Below are 14,473 nucleotides of genomic sequence, written 5' to 3'. Positions count from 1 at the left end.
GTGGTGAGGGTTGGCTTCTTACTAAAATGCTCGTCTAGCTCAATAAAGTTGTGGAGATTGCTCTGCAGAACTCATATTTGGAACAACTCAGAAACCACACCCAGTAAACAACAACAAACTATACTTACTCTTTGGTTCATCATTTGAAACAGACTGAATGAAGTCATATGGTGTCATAAAGAGCTGCCCTTCAAATTCTAAACTAGCAAACATGCGAAATCGCTGCTCCCGGGAAGTTGCATAAAGATCCAACTCTTGAAGATCTGGTCTGCTTTCTGTGCCCTTTTAAAAAGACAAAAGAAACCAAGAGAGTGTTAGCTGTTTTGTTGACAGAGATCCTAATGCTCTTCCCCCACAGTTTAAACTGGCTGACCTCCCTCTCACCTTCAATCCCACAACACAGTTGTTTTTTTTAAATCATAGACTATATATTTCCTTTTCTTAACTCCCACTTATAGTTTAAACCTACAGCTGAAAAAAATGTGAGTCATATGCATGTATTACTTTACTAAAAAAGCAGCATCTATTACAGAGGGCATATCAACTATTATGCCCTATCATAATGGGTTTGTGGTTTGGTTTGGTTTGGTTTGGTTTAGTACTGAGCTAAAAATGCCTCCTTCCTTTTCAAGGTGCAATTTATCTCCAGCAAAAGTGGGGAAATTATTATTTTTTGGTCTTTTTTTTGGTGAGTAGGTGTGTGCAGGAGGCGGGAAGATAAATTTATCTTACTTTTAGTGGGGCTTACATATTATATAGGTATGAGTAGGAAGTAGGGTTGCAGCCTTTCTTTTCATAATAAAATTGTTTTGTTAGTTCAAGTGGTGTCAGAGTTAAATAGCCAACACCAGCCGGTGGGATCCCTCATTGAGTATAGTCCGGGAACCATGCCATGCCATAGCATTCTTTCCAGAAGGATTGTCAGCAATAAATAAGTATATATTTTAAAGGCTGTTTCCACTTCCCTGTTGCTTATTGCAGCTCCACTACTGCTTGAAGCAGTGTCAAGACTGCAACCTGCTGACATCTAGCATGGTAAGCCATTCCATCCCTGGAAAATTATTGAGAATTTTCTCCCAACTCGCATAAGAAAAATAATTTCAGTGCTGTTTTCACCCTCCCTGTGCCTTAAAAGGTCAGTACCGTGTTATATTTTAAGGGGTAGTCAGGAAACTTGCCAACAAATCATGTTGCCTTGTTTTGGCCAGGCTTAATGGTTTAAATGGAACTAATCTCTTTCCCTCCATAAAGCAACTTGTAAAGCAGGGCAGAGAAAGAACTTGCCTCCCACCATGTATAAGTATTAGGGCTGCTATGAATGTGTGGTGTTCTGGAACAAAGATGGCAGAAGTGTGCCCAAGTCATGCAGATTCAAACGTTTTCACAAAAAATAATGGAAATCACACCTGACACACCATGCAATGAGATCCAGGAAAGGACAAAAGCACTGGTGAGGTAATGGGTAAGAGTCAATAAGGGTCCAGTTTCTATTCTTACTTTTGGAGATTATCTGATCCAAATCTCCTAGTAATTAGCGGCAAACCTCAAAAACTTTCATGAAAGCATATCCCTATCAAAAGATGTTAAGACTTTTGTTTACTAATCTTCTTGGCAATCTTACAGTGATGTTGTATCATGTTATAGCTCAGCACCTTTACAAAACTGGACACAGCCATTTCTTTCAAGCAAACCATCACAAATCTCTAATTAAAGCCATTTTCTTACAATTATGAAAAGTGGATTTTAGAGAGAATGTGTATTTCTATGTAAAATCTGGAAGCTAACTACAATGAATTATTTTGAAATTTACATCTTAAAACATAAACACTCAGAATAGGAAACACTTATGTAACCTGCCTTCTAGAAGAATTACCCTATGTATTCAGCATTGTAGCTATAGAAAGAAAACAGCTAACATCTTCAGACACCAAATCAAGTCACTTTTCCCAGAACAAGGCAATTCATTGCTTTCTTACTCAGAAGCAAGTCCTGCTGAATTTTATCCTGCTTTCTTCCAGGACAGCAGCCCAAGCGTATCAATATTATTAACCTTTTCAATGTATATAAATGAAGCTCAAATACCATTTTGTCAACTCATATATTTCATCAACCCAGCTGTAGCTTTCTTTTAATGTCCTTTTAATTGTGCATTTATGATTATTTGTGTTCATACTGCCATCAGGGCAATCATCCATGATCCCACTTTCAACACTATTTGCGTTTACAGAAGTTGTGAGGCAGGAATACTGCTCTATTTACATACCCTGCAACTTGTGTTGCAATACCATAACTTTTTAAACCCCAGGTGTTCTGGGGTGGTTTTTGTCCAACACAGTGGCATTGGAGAAGCATTTCAGAGCAAGTAATAAAGAGGAAGGAAGTCCAAAACAGATCCACCAACAATGCACTATTATTGTGTGAAGAACACGTTGCAGAACACCCACTGTAGAAACCTCCAGGCTGGAAGAGCCTGTGCGATCTACAGTAATTTGTTGGAACTCCAATAAAATATGTTTTCAAAAAGTGTAAATATTCAAATGCACTTGTTCTGCATTCTGCTGCATACTAATCTTGCCTCAGGCAGGGCAATCCAATGGGCCTGCCATGTTGACAGCTGGCTTCTGCTGTTCTGCCTAGAGAAGTTAGGCTCCTATGGACTCCTATGAGAAAAACTGTGAATGAAATGACAGCACCCCACCAGACAATGTAGCAGCTCCTCCTCCAGTGTTCAATGTCCCACCAATGACAGAGCCCACCCCTGTATTAGTCAGGCACTGAAGAAGCAAATTGATGCATAGCAATAGGCAGTGCTTTTTTTCTAAAAAAATATTTAGGGGTACTCTCATTTTCCTACTCATACTGAAATACTGCCCCACAATGAGGCCAAACTTAAGATTCACAAAATGTTTAGGGATATGTGTCCCCCTGCCTCCCCCCAGAAAAAAGCACTGGCAATAGCCACAATTCTGCCAGGGAGGCCCTATGACAAGCAATGAGAGAAGCTATAACTGCATTCTTTCTGACATGAGCACATGCTATCAGCTCACTGGATAGAGCAATGGGATGGATACAGACAATAGGTTCAAGGTCCACCAGGAGGAGTAACAGAACCTAGACCCCTCATAGCTTTTGCATGTCCCACCAGCAATATCCATGTTAGAGGTAAAAGAAAATAAGCAAGCAGAAATGCAACCCATAGCGGATACACCGTAAACCAGCTCTTGAGCTACATAGCCACAGCAACAGATAGGAAATGTCCAATTATGTGTCCTTCCTCTATCTTCTGACTCACTTATAGAGGAGGAACCCTAGTTCCATGAAACAGCCTAGGTTTCACACACAGAAAGTCCCAGGTTCAGAGCCTAGAGTAGAACACTTATCTAGTGCTGACCATTATTAGCCCCAAACTCTGTCATTTTCCAACTGAGAAAAGGCTGCACACAAGATAAAAAGATCTGTTGCATGGAAACCGATGCCAACAATGGCTAAGAAAAGTAACTCGACAAATATATCCATTATCAATAAACCATGCATTCTATTTATCATTAAAACATGCAGTTTATTTAATCCACAATGGATCATGTCAAAACATTTACAAGTCAGAGAGAACAATCTTATACCATTTATATAGTGCCGTATTTTCCCGTCTATAAGATGCCCCCATGTAAGTCACCCCCAATTTTTGGGGACTCAGATTTCAGAAAACGGGGGGAGATGTATCTGTGTATAAGACACCCCCTAATTGTTGCTTCTGCTTCATTGACTATGCAAAAGCCTTTGACTGTGTCGACCACAGCAAACTATGGCAAGTTCTTAAAGAAATGGGAGTGCCTGATCACCTCATCTGTCTCCTGAGAAATCTCTATGTGGGACAAGAAGCTACAGTTAGAACTGGATATGGAACAACTGATTGGTTCAAAATTGGGAAAGGCGTACGACAAGGCTGTATTTTGTCTCCCTGCTTATTTAATTTATACGCAGAATACATCATGCGAAAGGCTGGGCTGGATGAATCCCAAGCTGGAATTAAGATTGCCGGAAGAAATATCAACAACCTCAGATATGCAGATGACACAACCTTGATGGCAGAAAGTGAGGAGGAATTAAAGAACCTTTTAATGAGGGTGAAAGAGGAGAGCGCAAAATATGGTCTGAGGCTCAACATCAAAAAAACGAAGATCATGGCCACTGGTCCCATCACCTCCTGGCAAATAGAAGGCGAAGAAATGGAGGCAGTGAGAGATTTTACTTTCTTGGGCTCCATGATCACTGCAGATGGTGACAGCAGCCACGAAATTAAAAGACGCCTGCTTCTTGGGAGAAGGGCAATGACAGGCCTAGACAGCATCTTGAGAAGTAGAGACGTCACCTTGCCAACAAAGGTCCGTATAGTTAAAGCCATGGTTTTCCCAGTAGTGATGTATGGAAGTGAGAGCTGGACCATAAAGAAGGCTGATCGCCGAAGAATTGATGCTTTTGAATTATGGTGCTGGAGGAGACTCTTGAGAGTCCCATGGACTGCAAGAAGATCAAACGCATCCATTCTTAATGAAATCAGCCCTGAGTGCTCACTGGAAGGACAGATCGTGAAGCTGAGGCTCCAGTACTTTGGCCACCTCATGAGAAGAGAAGACTCCCTGGAGAAGACACTGATGCTGGGAAAGATGGAGGGCACAAGGAGAAGGGGGCGACAGAGGATGAGATGGTTGGATAGTGTTCTCGAAGCCACAAACATGAGTCTGACCAAACTGCGGGAGGTAGTGGAGGACAGAGGCGCCTGGCGTGCTCTGGTCCATGGGGTCACGAAGAGTCGGACACGACTAAACGACTAAACAACAACAACAACAATTGTTGACATTTTTTAGGGAAAAAACCCTAGTTTTATACACGGAAAAATACAGTATTTCCGGAAGACTGGAGCTCTTTCACTGCTATGGAACAACTATTGTGTCCCATGCTTAAATGTGTGGCATGTCTATCTGGACACCTCAGTTGTTGGAGCAGGGCAGGATGTTGAAGATCCAGTTCATTTTTTTTATTCTCTCACTCAGTTTATTTTTATTCACAATATTTATATTTACTTGTTACATATATAGTTCAGACAAGGCACTGTATTTACATATGGCAAAAGGAAGGTGGAGGCAAAAAGACAAGTGACACAAGTTCTACTTTTTAGCATGCGTTTTCACCTTTCCTTGTGTACCTGTGTGGGGCGCTCTGTTCTGGTACCCCTGTTACTGGAGGTGGAATTTGAGTTGTTGAGCACCTGCAGTCCTAAGGCAGAGTTACTTGTGAGAGTTTGATGAAGAGAAAAGTTAGCAATGTGCTCAAGTTTCTATCTGTGTTGTAAGGCCAAGCTGTTTGTGTGCAAAGTGCCCTTTCTCCATTGTTTCTCATCACCAGAGTTACCCTCGTGTACAGTGGTACCTCAGGTTACAGATGCTTCAGGTTACATACGCTTCAGGTTACAGAGTCCGTTAACCCAGAAATAGTACCTCGGGTTAAGAACTTTGCTACACGATGAGAACAGAAATGGTGCTCTGGTGGTACGGCAGCAGCGGGAGTCCCCATTAGCTAAAGTGGTGCTTCAGGTTAAGAACAGTTTCAGGTTAAGAACGGACCTCCAGAACGAATTAAGTACTTAACCCAAGGTACCACGGTACATCACATGGAATCAGAGGTATAGCCAGATGCCCTACTATCTGAGTTGTGGTGCCCCCCGTGGGGCTTACATACTGGCAGCTGTGTGCTGAGTTACAACATATCCTAGGCCAGGGGTCAGCAAGCTTTTTCAGCCGTAGGCCAGTCCACTGTCCCTCAGACCATGTGGTGAGCCGGACTATATTTTGAAAAATAATAATGAACAAATTACTATGCCCCACAAATAACTCAGATATGCATTTGAAATAAAAGCACACCTTCTACTCATGCAAAAACACCAGGCAGGCCCCACAAATAACCCAGAGATGCATTTTAAATAAAAGGACACATTCTACTCATGTAAAAACACGCTAATTCCTGGACTGCCCGCGGGCCAGAATGAGAAGGCGATTGGGCCGCATCCGGCCCACGGACCTTGGGTTGCTTACCTCTGTCCTAGGCTTTGTTGTGGTAACAGCTCCCACTGAGCTCCCAAAATCAGCTCCCACTGAATTCAATCAGAGGGAAATCAAAATCCTTTCTGTTCTGCCCAGTGTTGATGTACAGTTGTGCCATTGACAGGGTGTGGCTTTGTATTGATGGCAGAGCATAGGACATGGCATACAGATGTTCTGCTGGCATATATTTGCTGATGGAACGACTATACCAGTGCATAAAGGGAATTACACTGGTTTATCTGTTGTGGCTGTGGTGTATCTGGTGCTGCACAGGCTAAGTGGGGATTTACAAAATTGTAAAGACTCACAGCCTGCACAACACAAGTATAGGATTGTGCCATGAATTAGTCTATGATACAGTACTTTATTTCCACAGTGGGACAGATAATCCATTTGAGATTCTGACTGAAATCACTGTACTATGAAACAAACACATTCTGACCAAAAAGGTAGTAGCTGTATTTTTGCACTCAGCCTTTAGAAAGAAAAGTTGCTGCACAAAGTGCAGGGGACACAAAATTACAGTGCAATGATTATTATTCTGCTGAATTTTACACTGAATATAAAAAATGTAAACACTTTGTGACTATAAAACAAAAATCCTTATGAAATTATCACTTCCAATTTTCAAGCCAAGTTCTTACAACTTTTATCAAAGTTTACTATAAAGGGTTTCTTTTTATTTTAAATGAGCAATTTTCACATTCCTTGATGCAAAGTCAGTTTGTTTGAAATTAGTGTGATTCTGTACAAATGAAGGAAATGAAGGAAAAGAAAACAGTTTTTAAAAAGCTGTGCTTTACTTGGCCTCAGGCTAACATACTATGCTCCCAAGTAGATAAAAGTGGTATAATTTTGTTTGCGTGCTGGGTGGCCAAAAGGTTAAACATCAAATTCTTAGTGTGGGAAAATCCCAAAGCAGACAAAACTGTTTTGGTACTTAGCAAACTCTGGAGCAGAATGTACTAGTTGTCCAGCTATGTGATTTTTTTAACTGAAGGATTTTATATAAATATTCTAAAAACACAAAAGTATAAGTATATATAATATTACATTTTCTGTCATAATTTAAAAGGGGGAAGGGGGGGTTGGGTGAAATACGTCACAGTTCTGGTAGTTCAGAATCCTTTCCCAAAAACATTTGACCATACAAAGTTGCCAAACTTTCAATGACTTTATGGTAAAACACATCCTGCACCCAAAATTCTTATTGCTGTCACACTTCTACCAATCAGTATTATGTGGTATTGCAATATATTCACTTTCATGTTAAAAATAGGTAAAGGACCCCTGGATAGTTAAGTCGAGTCAAAGGCGACTATGGGGTTGCGGCGCTCATTTTACTTTTAGGCTGAGGGAGCTGGCGTTTGTCCACAGACAGCTTTCTACAGTATGGCTAAAGGTAAAGGTAAAGGGACCCCTGACCATTAGGTCCAGTCGTGGCCGACTCTGGGGTTGCGGCGCTCATCTCGCTTTACTGGCCGAGGGAGCCGGCATACAACTTCCAGGTCATGTGGCCAAACATGACTAAGCCGCTTCTGGCAAACCAGAGGAGTGCACGGAAACGCCGTTTACCTTCCCGCCGGAGCGGTACCTATTTATCTACTTGCACTTTGATGTGCTTTCAAACTGCTAGGTTGGCAGGAGCAAGGACCGAGCAACGGGAGCTCACCCCGTCGCGGGGTTTCGAACCGCCGACCTTCTGATCGGCAAGTCCTAGGCTCTGTGGTTTAACCCACAGCGCCACCCGCGTCCCTTGTATGGCTACTGTACTACAAATCTTATAATGCAGTACTTCTTGCCTACATATTCACACGTGAATGTGAAAAATCCAAGGTAAAAAGCTGACCTTAATTTTCAGATCAGCAGATCAGGATTTCACCAGTGTACTTATATATTATGATCAAATCCTGTATGTACATAAAAAGACAAGGGGTTGATTAGGACATAATGCTAACCATCATTTTACTTCCCTTTCTCCTCTCCGGCATGGCTGCGAGGAAGAAGCTTTCGCTTTTGATTAACTACAGCTTCCTTGACTGACCACGGCCAGACAAGCTATGGTTAATCTTATGCCTAGTGAAAACAAGCCAACTTTATAGTTTATGAAGCTGGATTGTTTGCACTAACTATTGCTTATTTAGGTTTGAATGGCATGGTAAAGGTAAAGGTAAAGGTACCCCTGCCCGTCAGGGCCAGTCGTGACCGACTCTAGGGTTGGGCGCTCATCTTGCTCAAGAGGCCGGGAGTCGGCGCTGTCCAAAGACACTTCCGGGTCACGTGGCCAGCGTGACAAAGCTGCATCTGGCAAGCCAGCACCAGCGCCGCACACGGAAACGCCGTTTACCTTCCCGCTAGAAAGCGGTCCCTATTTATCTACTTGCACTTAGGGGTGCTTTCGAACTGCTAGGTGGGCAGGAACTGGGACCGAAAGATGGGAGCTCACCCCGCCATGGGGATTCGAACCACCGACCTTTCGATCAGCAAGTCCTAAGCTCTGTGGTTTAACCCACAGCGCCACCCGCGTCCCCCATTTGATTAACCATTTTGGTTAATCAAAATGGAAGTGAAAGATTCCAAACTCTTCCATGGGGCTGTGCTGGAGAAGAAGAGGGGAACGTGTAAACCTAAACGGAAGGAAAACTTATTCTCATAATGCTAAACCATGGTTTAGTGCAGCCTCTACCAACATGTCCGCCAGATGTTTTGGACTTCAACTCCCATTAGCCTCAGCCAGCACAGCTGAAAATTGCCACGATTACTACAAATCACAGAGAAGTCACCCTAGCTCTGTTCTGGATCTTCACTAACATTTTATCAGGCTACCTCGCCCTCCCTCAGAACACCCTCTTAAACTTTTTTCTTTCATTATCTACAGTGGTACCTTGGGTTACATATACTTCAGGTTACATATGCTTCAGGTTACAGACTCCGCTAACCCAGAAATAGTACCTCGGGTTAAGAACTTTGCTTCAGGATGAGAACAGAAATCATGCTCCGGCGGCGCAGCAGCAGCAGGAGGCCCCATTAAATAAAGTGGTGCTTCACGTTAAGAACAGTTTCAGGTTAAGTACAGACTTCCGGAACGAATTAAGTACTTAACCCAAGGTACCACTGTATATAGGTTATATAAAGTACCTGGTAAATGTTTTAGGATTTCTATAAAATGAATAAACATGGCAGAATATCAGATTAGGAGAGGAAGAGGTGCTTCATGCTTTCATCCCAGATTTTTCAAAACCTTTGGGTGTATCAATGTGAAATCTAGAAGTGTTCTAACTATGCTACTTCAGTAGCATTCCTGAAACCCTTCATAGCCTTCCTGACATCTCTGGTTGGGTACTCTTATTTCTCTGTTCCCAGAGTTTCATTGAATTTACCCTAAAGTGTACAAAACAAAGAATCCAAGTATTGCTTCTAATGGCTGTACTTTCTGCATATTTATTATACTACTCCCTAGCTCCCGTCTGAGACCACTTTGATTTTACTTATAAAAATGCTTGTCTCCCAGAACGTTTTTTTTTCTAAGCAGGGGTGTAACTTAACAAAGTAGACTGATGGATGTATCCCTGCTGTACTCTCCAACATGTAGACCCCACGAGAAACAGAAACATAGCCATGTCAGTCTGTTGCAGTGACAAAACTGAGAAGTCTTTTGGCAAGTTGTGTTTCAGAACTGTAAACAAACTTAAATATGCAAGAATTCATAAACATACTTAGACCTGCAGATTAGGAATGCTGCCAAAATAAAAACAGTAAGATAAGCAGCAAATAGAGAAACTTAGAACTGCCAAGAGTGACTTACCAACTGTAATTCGAATGATTGCTACTGCCACTATTTTTTTCCTTCACTACCACTTTTTCTATAGTACTGAAGGCATTTCTCCCTCAATGATGCTCCCTTGATGCATATGATGCACAAAACAAGATGAGGCTGTACCCAGATATAACCTTGGGAGGCCCAAACTTAAGAGCATCTGATCATGAGAAACCAAACCTCGCTCTCTTTTTTATCTACTCCATGAAAGTAGAACACTGCTGAAATTTTAACACTGATAAAAAGGTTGTTTATAAATTTTTAACCTTTAATAAGTTTACAAAATTAGGAAGTTAATGAAGCCATTCACACAGAACATTCAACATTGCACTATATACAAAGTCAGAACAGGGTCTTTCAAGCTCTTTTGGATGCACACTTATTGATTATATATTTAAAACCAGTAAGTCAGTTTATCATTTTCTATGCAGAGCAGGCTTAGGTCAGATAACCAATCTCCGGACATGATTGACCTTAGATAATCCTTTATCCTTTTTAGTCTAGAGCATGATCTAGTCTAGAGCACAATTTGTAAACATTAACACATGAACAATCTGAAAATTGCTTCCATATTCAGAAAAGCTGTCTGATTTTTCTCCTGGAATATAATATGACACATATCTTGGTGGCTGAAATTTTCTTTTTCAGGGTGACTTTGTTTGATGGACAGGTGAAAGAATTCAATGATGAGACTAAGGTCAGCATCTTTCGGATTCTATTGCATCAATACCATTGCGAATCTGTTCCTTGATTACTTGCGGGTTCACAAAAAATGAAAATTCATTAGCTGCACTCCTGTACACTGTTGCTATTCTATCTAGGTTGGCTTCAGGAGCATCAATAACAGGGATAAATGAATATACCCTAAACTTGTCTCTTGGAGTAAGTTCATCTAAGGGTTCAGGTTCTGTCCCATCACTGGTACAGTGGTACCTCGGTTTACGAACTTAATCCGTTCCAGAAGTTCGTTCTTAAACTGAAACCATTCTTAAACCAAGGCACGCTTTCCCTAATGAGGCCTCCTGCTGCCAATGCCCTTCCACTGTTCGGATTCTGTTCTTAGACCGAGGTAAAGTTTGCAAACTGGGACACTACTTTTGGTTTGCAGAGTTCATAAACCGAATCGTTCGTAAACAGGGCTGTTCTTAAACTGAGGTACCACTATATATTTTTTTGTACTTTTTCTGACATTACTTTTGACAAGTTATTGCTTTATATCCAGTAGAGTAAATTTTACTTGCTGTTCAATTTCATCAAAATTAGACTGAGTGTTTGATATGAACTGCAATAGTGAGCTGTAAATATTTACACATGTGCTGAATGAAATTTGTGAACTTTGGAATACCTTGCTAACTTTATGAAATTGGTCTAGCAAATGTGTCCGAAGGTGAAGCATTAAAATGAATTCAAATTCTTCCATTTTCTGCAGAAGATCATAGTTAAATATGATTGTAAGCATAACTTTCACTAATAGCTGCAGTAGCTTTGGTGAGTCTCCCACCTTGTATCTGATAAATGTTGAGTAACTTTTGACTCAAGAGACAAAAATTAGTATTGTCCATCTTTTTGTAGAAGCTGGGCGGGGGGGGGAGCTCCTTTATTGTGGCAAAAAAGTCACTGCATCTAGGCAGGAGTCAACTATGGTTTATCCAGCTAGATTTAGGGAATGTCCAGTGCATGCAATTACCGTATTTTTTGCTCTATAAGACTCACTTTTTCCCTCCTAAAAAGGGGAAATGTGTGTGCGTCTTATGGAGCGAATGCAGGCTGCGCAGCTATCCCAGAAGCCAGAACAGCAAGAGGGATTGTTGCTTTCACTGCGCAGCGATCCCTCTTGCTCTTCTGGCTTCCGAGATCCAGAATATTTTTTTTCTTGTTTTCCTCCTCCAAAAACTAGGTGCGTCTTGTGGTCTGGTGCGTCTTATAGAGAGACAAATACAGTAACTCTGTAAACTTGTTCCTTTCTAGAACTTTTTGTTGAATGCCGTTATACTTTTCCAGCCATATTGGCTGCATTGACATGGTTGTCCTCTACATTTACTGAAATCTATTTTCAAGTTCACTGACGTAGTTAAGTATCAACTCACCAGTATGAACTTTCAGTTCAAAGAAAAATTCATCTCTAGAAAACCCATCTCTAGAAAAACGTACCCAACAATGACAGTTGATCAACACGGGAAACACCAGGGGTTGAACTGACTGATAAACTAAAATAACCTGCTTGTTTGATGTTGCTCAGTATTGCTTCTCCAACTGTATTAGCCATTAACTGGATAACCTCTTCACATATGGTTTTGGATAAGTATAATGCCTGACTAGAACTTTATGTGAGCACATGGAAAAGGATTGAATTTGACAATTAACTCAAGCAATCCAAGAAGTTACCATTTTTTGATGAATCAAATGTTTCATCATCTCCCCTAAGTGCCAAACCACATTCTTTCAAAAGAGAAGTCACTGGGATAACTCACTGAAGTACGTGCCTCCAGTAATCCTGCTCTGCTTTGATTTGTTCTTTGAGTTTTGATGTGAGCATTTGACCATAATTTCTTGTTAAGTATGTTAGCATCAAGTTCAAATGATTGTTTCCTGTCAGAATGGGATAGTAATGATTCAATGTAGATTTGTAGCTCTTTATAGTAGCATCACTTAGTAACAGTTATGCGTTGCTTTTTTTTATTACTATATCTTAGTCTTAATGATCATTAATGATAATCTGTAAACTATTTTGAGGGCTTTCTTTTTAACAACCAAGCCATGTATAAATTTTATGAAACAGATGAAGAAGTAATATGCCAATTGCAGAAAACTTAATATGTCAATTGCAGAATACAATCTCCTTCCTAGATGTTGATACTCCACATACTTCTAGACAAGCCCACATAACAAATGCTAAGTCTGAATTGCCCAACTTGGGGTTTACAATTACATGGATTGCACCTTATTTAGCATGCACAAAATTGTGACTGCTTCGCTTGTAAAATCAATAAACATTAAAAAAACTGGCTTTTGACAAACATCATGTTAACACCTGTACAATAGCCACTGTTACACCTGTATTGAATTAAATATTAGCAGTTCCATTATTGTTGTAAGAATCACCAGGTACATTGTGATGTCAACAGGGCTACTCCTAAACTGCCCTGGGTATTCATATTCATATTTACTACATAGACAAGAATCTGGACATGCTGTCACTAGCTGCTAAGCTTTTAAAATGAGTAACACAGATCAGCTGGCAACTTGATAACCTTTCTTTATTTTCTAACAGTGGGGAAGAAGTGTAACAAAAATATTCTTCCAGGCAAACGTCTTTGCCGATTGTCAATTTCCTTCTTAAAGTAAAAAGTGTTGACTGTCAGAGTGTGGTGGAGAGGATGGAGGACCATTTCAAAACACTTAACCTACACAGACAACATTTCGCATAACGAGATGCACACAAAAAACCACTCATGGTGTCTATTTTGCTGTAGGTACAAATGCAGTAGGTCAATCAAAGCACCCCACCATGTGCAGGTGTAATGGAGCCAGCTGGTGGGAACATCAAAGAGATCATCCAAAGAGGCTGTCTTTTGTATTTTCCTTTAAAATCAACGGAGCTGCTGCATAAGCCACTCTGGGAACCTAAAGAGGTGGGATGAACAAAACAAACCACACACACAGGCTCCACTTTATGGGGGTGGGGGTGGGGAAGGGAGGCGAAATACGTAGCCAACTGCACGACGAAGCAGCTCCGCTTGACAAACGGTGACAAGGAAGGACCGTGCCAAGAACAGAAAGGGGAAGAAGAGCTCCGCCAAGGCCGCAGCATCCTTGGCAAGGCGCCTCCCATTTCCCCCGGAGCAGCTCGTCTCGCTTACCCTTTTGCAAAACAGCAGCTGCGCCAAGAGACGCTGACCCAAGCGAAGTCGCTGCTGCTGCTGCTGCGGCGGCGGCGGCAGGTGGCGAAGGGCGCGCTGCCTGCAGAGCGAAGGAGCCGCTTGCCGCACGAGAGCTCCCGCTCTCTTGCAGGCCGGCGGCTGAGGCGCAGGCAGCCGTGCAACAGGTAAAGCGCCCGCCGCCCAAGCCGCCGCCTGAGCCTGGGAAGCGGGAGCTGAGTTTGGGCACAGAGCATCCCCTGAGGGCAGCTGCTCTGCCGAACCCCTCCTCCTGAGGAGACACCTACCGTCGTATCCCTGGCAGCGGCCGCGACAGGGATGGGCAGCAGCGCGCGGGCCTGGCCGGCCTCGCCGCTCCGTCCCTTCTGCTGAGGTGACGGCCGACGCTCGTAGAAGCGCTGGCAGACGAACCAGGCGAGCGCCCCGCCGGTAGCGCCCGCCGCCGCCGCGGCGCCCAAGCTGCTCAGCGGCGCGGCGCTGCTGCCCGGCGGCCGGGCCCTGACACCCCACAGCCGCCTTCGGTGAGGCAGCTCCGAGTCGTTGCCGTTGGGGAGGCGGCAGCGACGCCACTTCAGGAGACCCCGCAGCGCTGCCATAACTGCCGGCCCGGCGGACTTGACAGAAAAGAGCGAAGCCGCCGCCGCCGCCGGGGAAGCCTCGCGAGAGGCTCTCTCTCTCGC

General features: G+C 42.6%; 1 protein-coding gene across 6 annotated transcripts in view; it reads right to left on the bottom strand.

Annotated features, from left to right (window-relative positions):
* The window catches only part of MICU3 (mitochondrial calcium uptake family member 3), a 47,736-nt gene that overhangs the window by 33,127 nt on the left and 136 nt on the right, over nt 1-14,473 (bottom strand). For 5 of the 6 annotated variants that reach the window (XM_053402399.1, XM_053402398.1, XM_053402401.1 and 2 more), the window contains exons 1-2: nt 14,081-14,436; nt 129-282 (exon numbers count right to left, since the gene is read on the bottom strand). In XM_053402399.1, coding sequence (XP_053258374.1) covers nt 129-282; nt 14,081-14,389 — 463 coding nt within the window. In that variant the 5' untranslated portion in view covers nt 14,390-14,436. Of the gene's footprint in view, nt 1-128; nt 283-14,080; nt 14,437-14,473 lie in introns of those variants that run through there. The other variant, XM_053402404.1, reaches the window with a different exon arrangement.

The sequence above is a fragment of the Podarcis raffonei genome, chromosome 9, assembly GCF_027172205.1.
Source record: "Podarcis raffonei isolate rPodRaf1 chromosome 9, rPodRaf1.pri, whole genome shotgun sequence".
NCBI classification, from domain to species: domain Eukaryota; kingdom Metazoa; phylum Chordata; class Lepidosauria; order Squamata; family Lacertidae; genus Podarcis; species Podarcis raffonei.
This window is presented reverse-complemented; position numbering and strand designations above follow the sequence as displayed.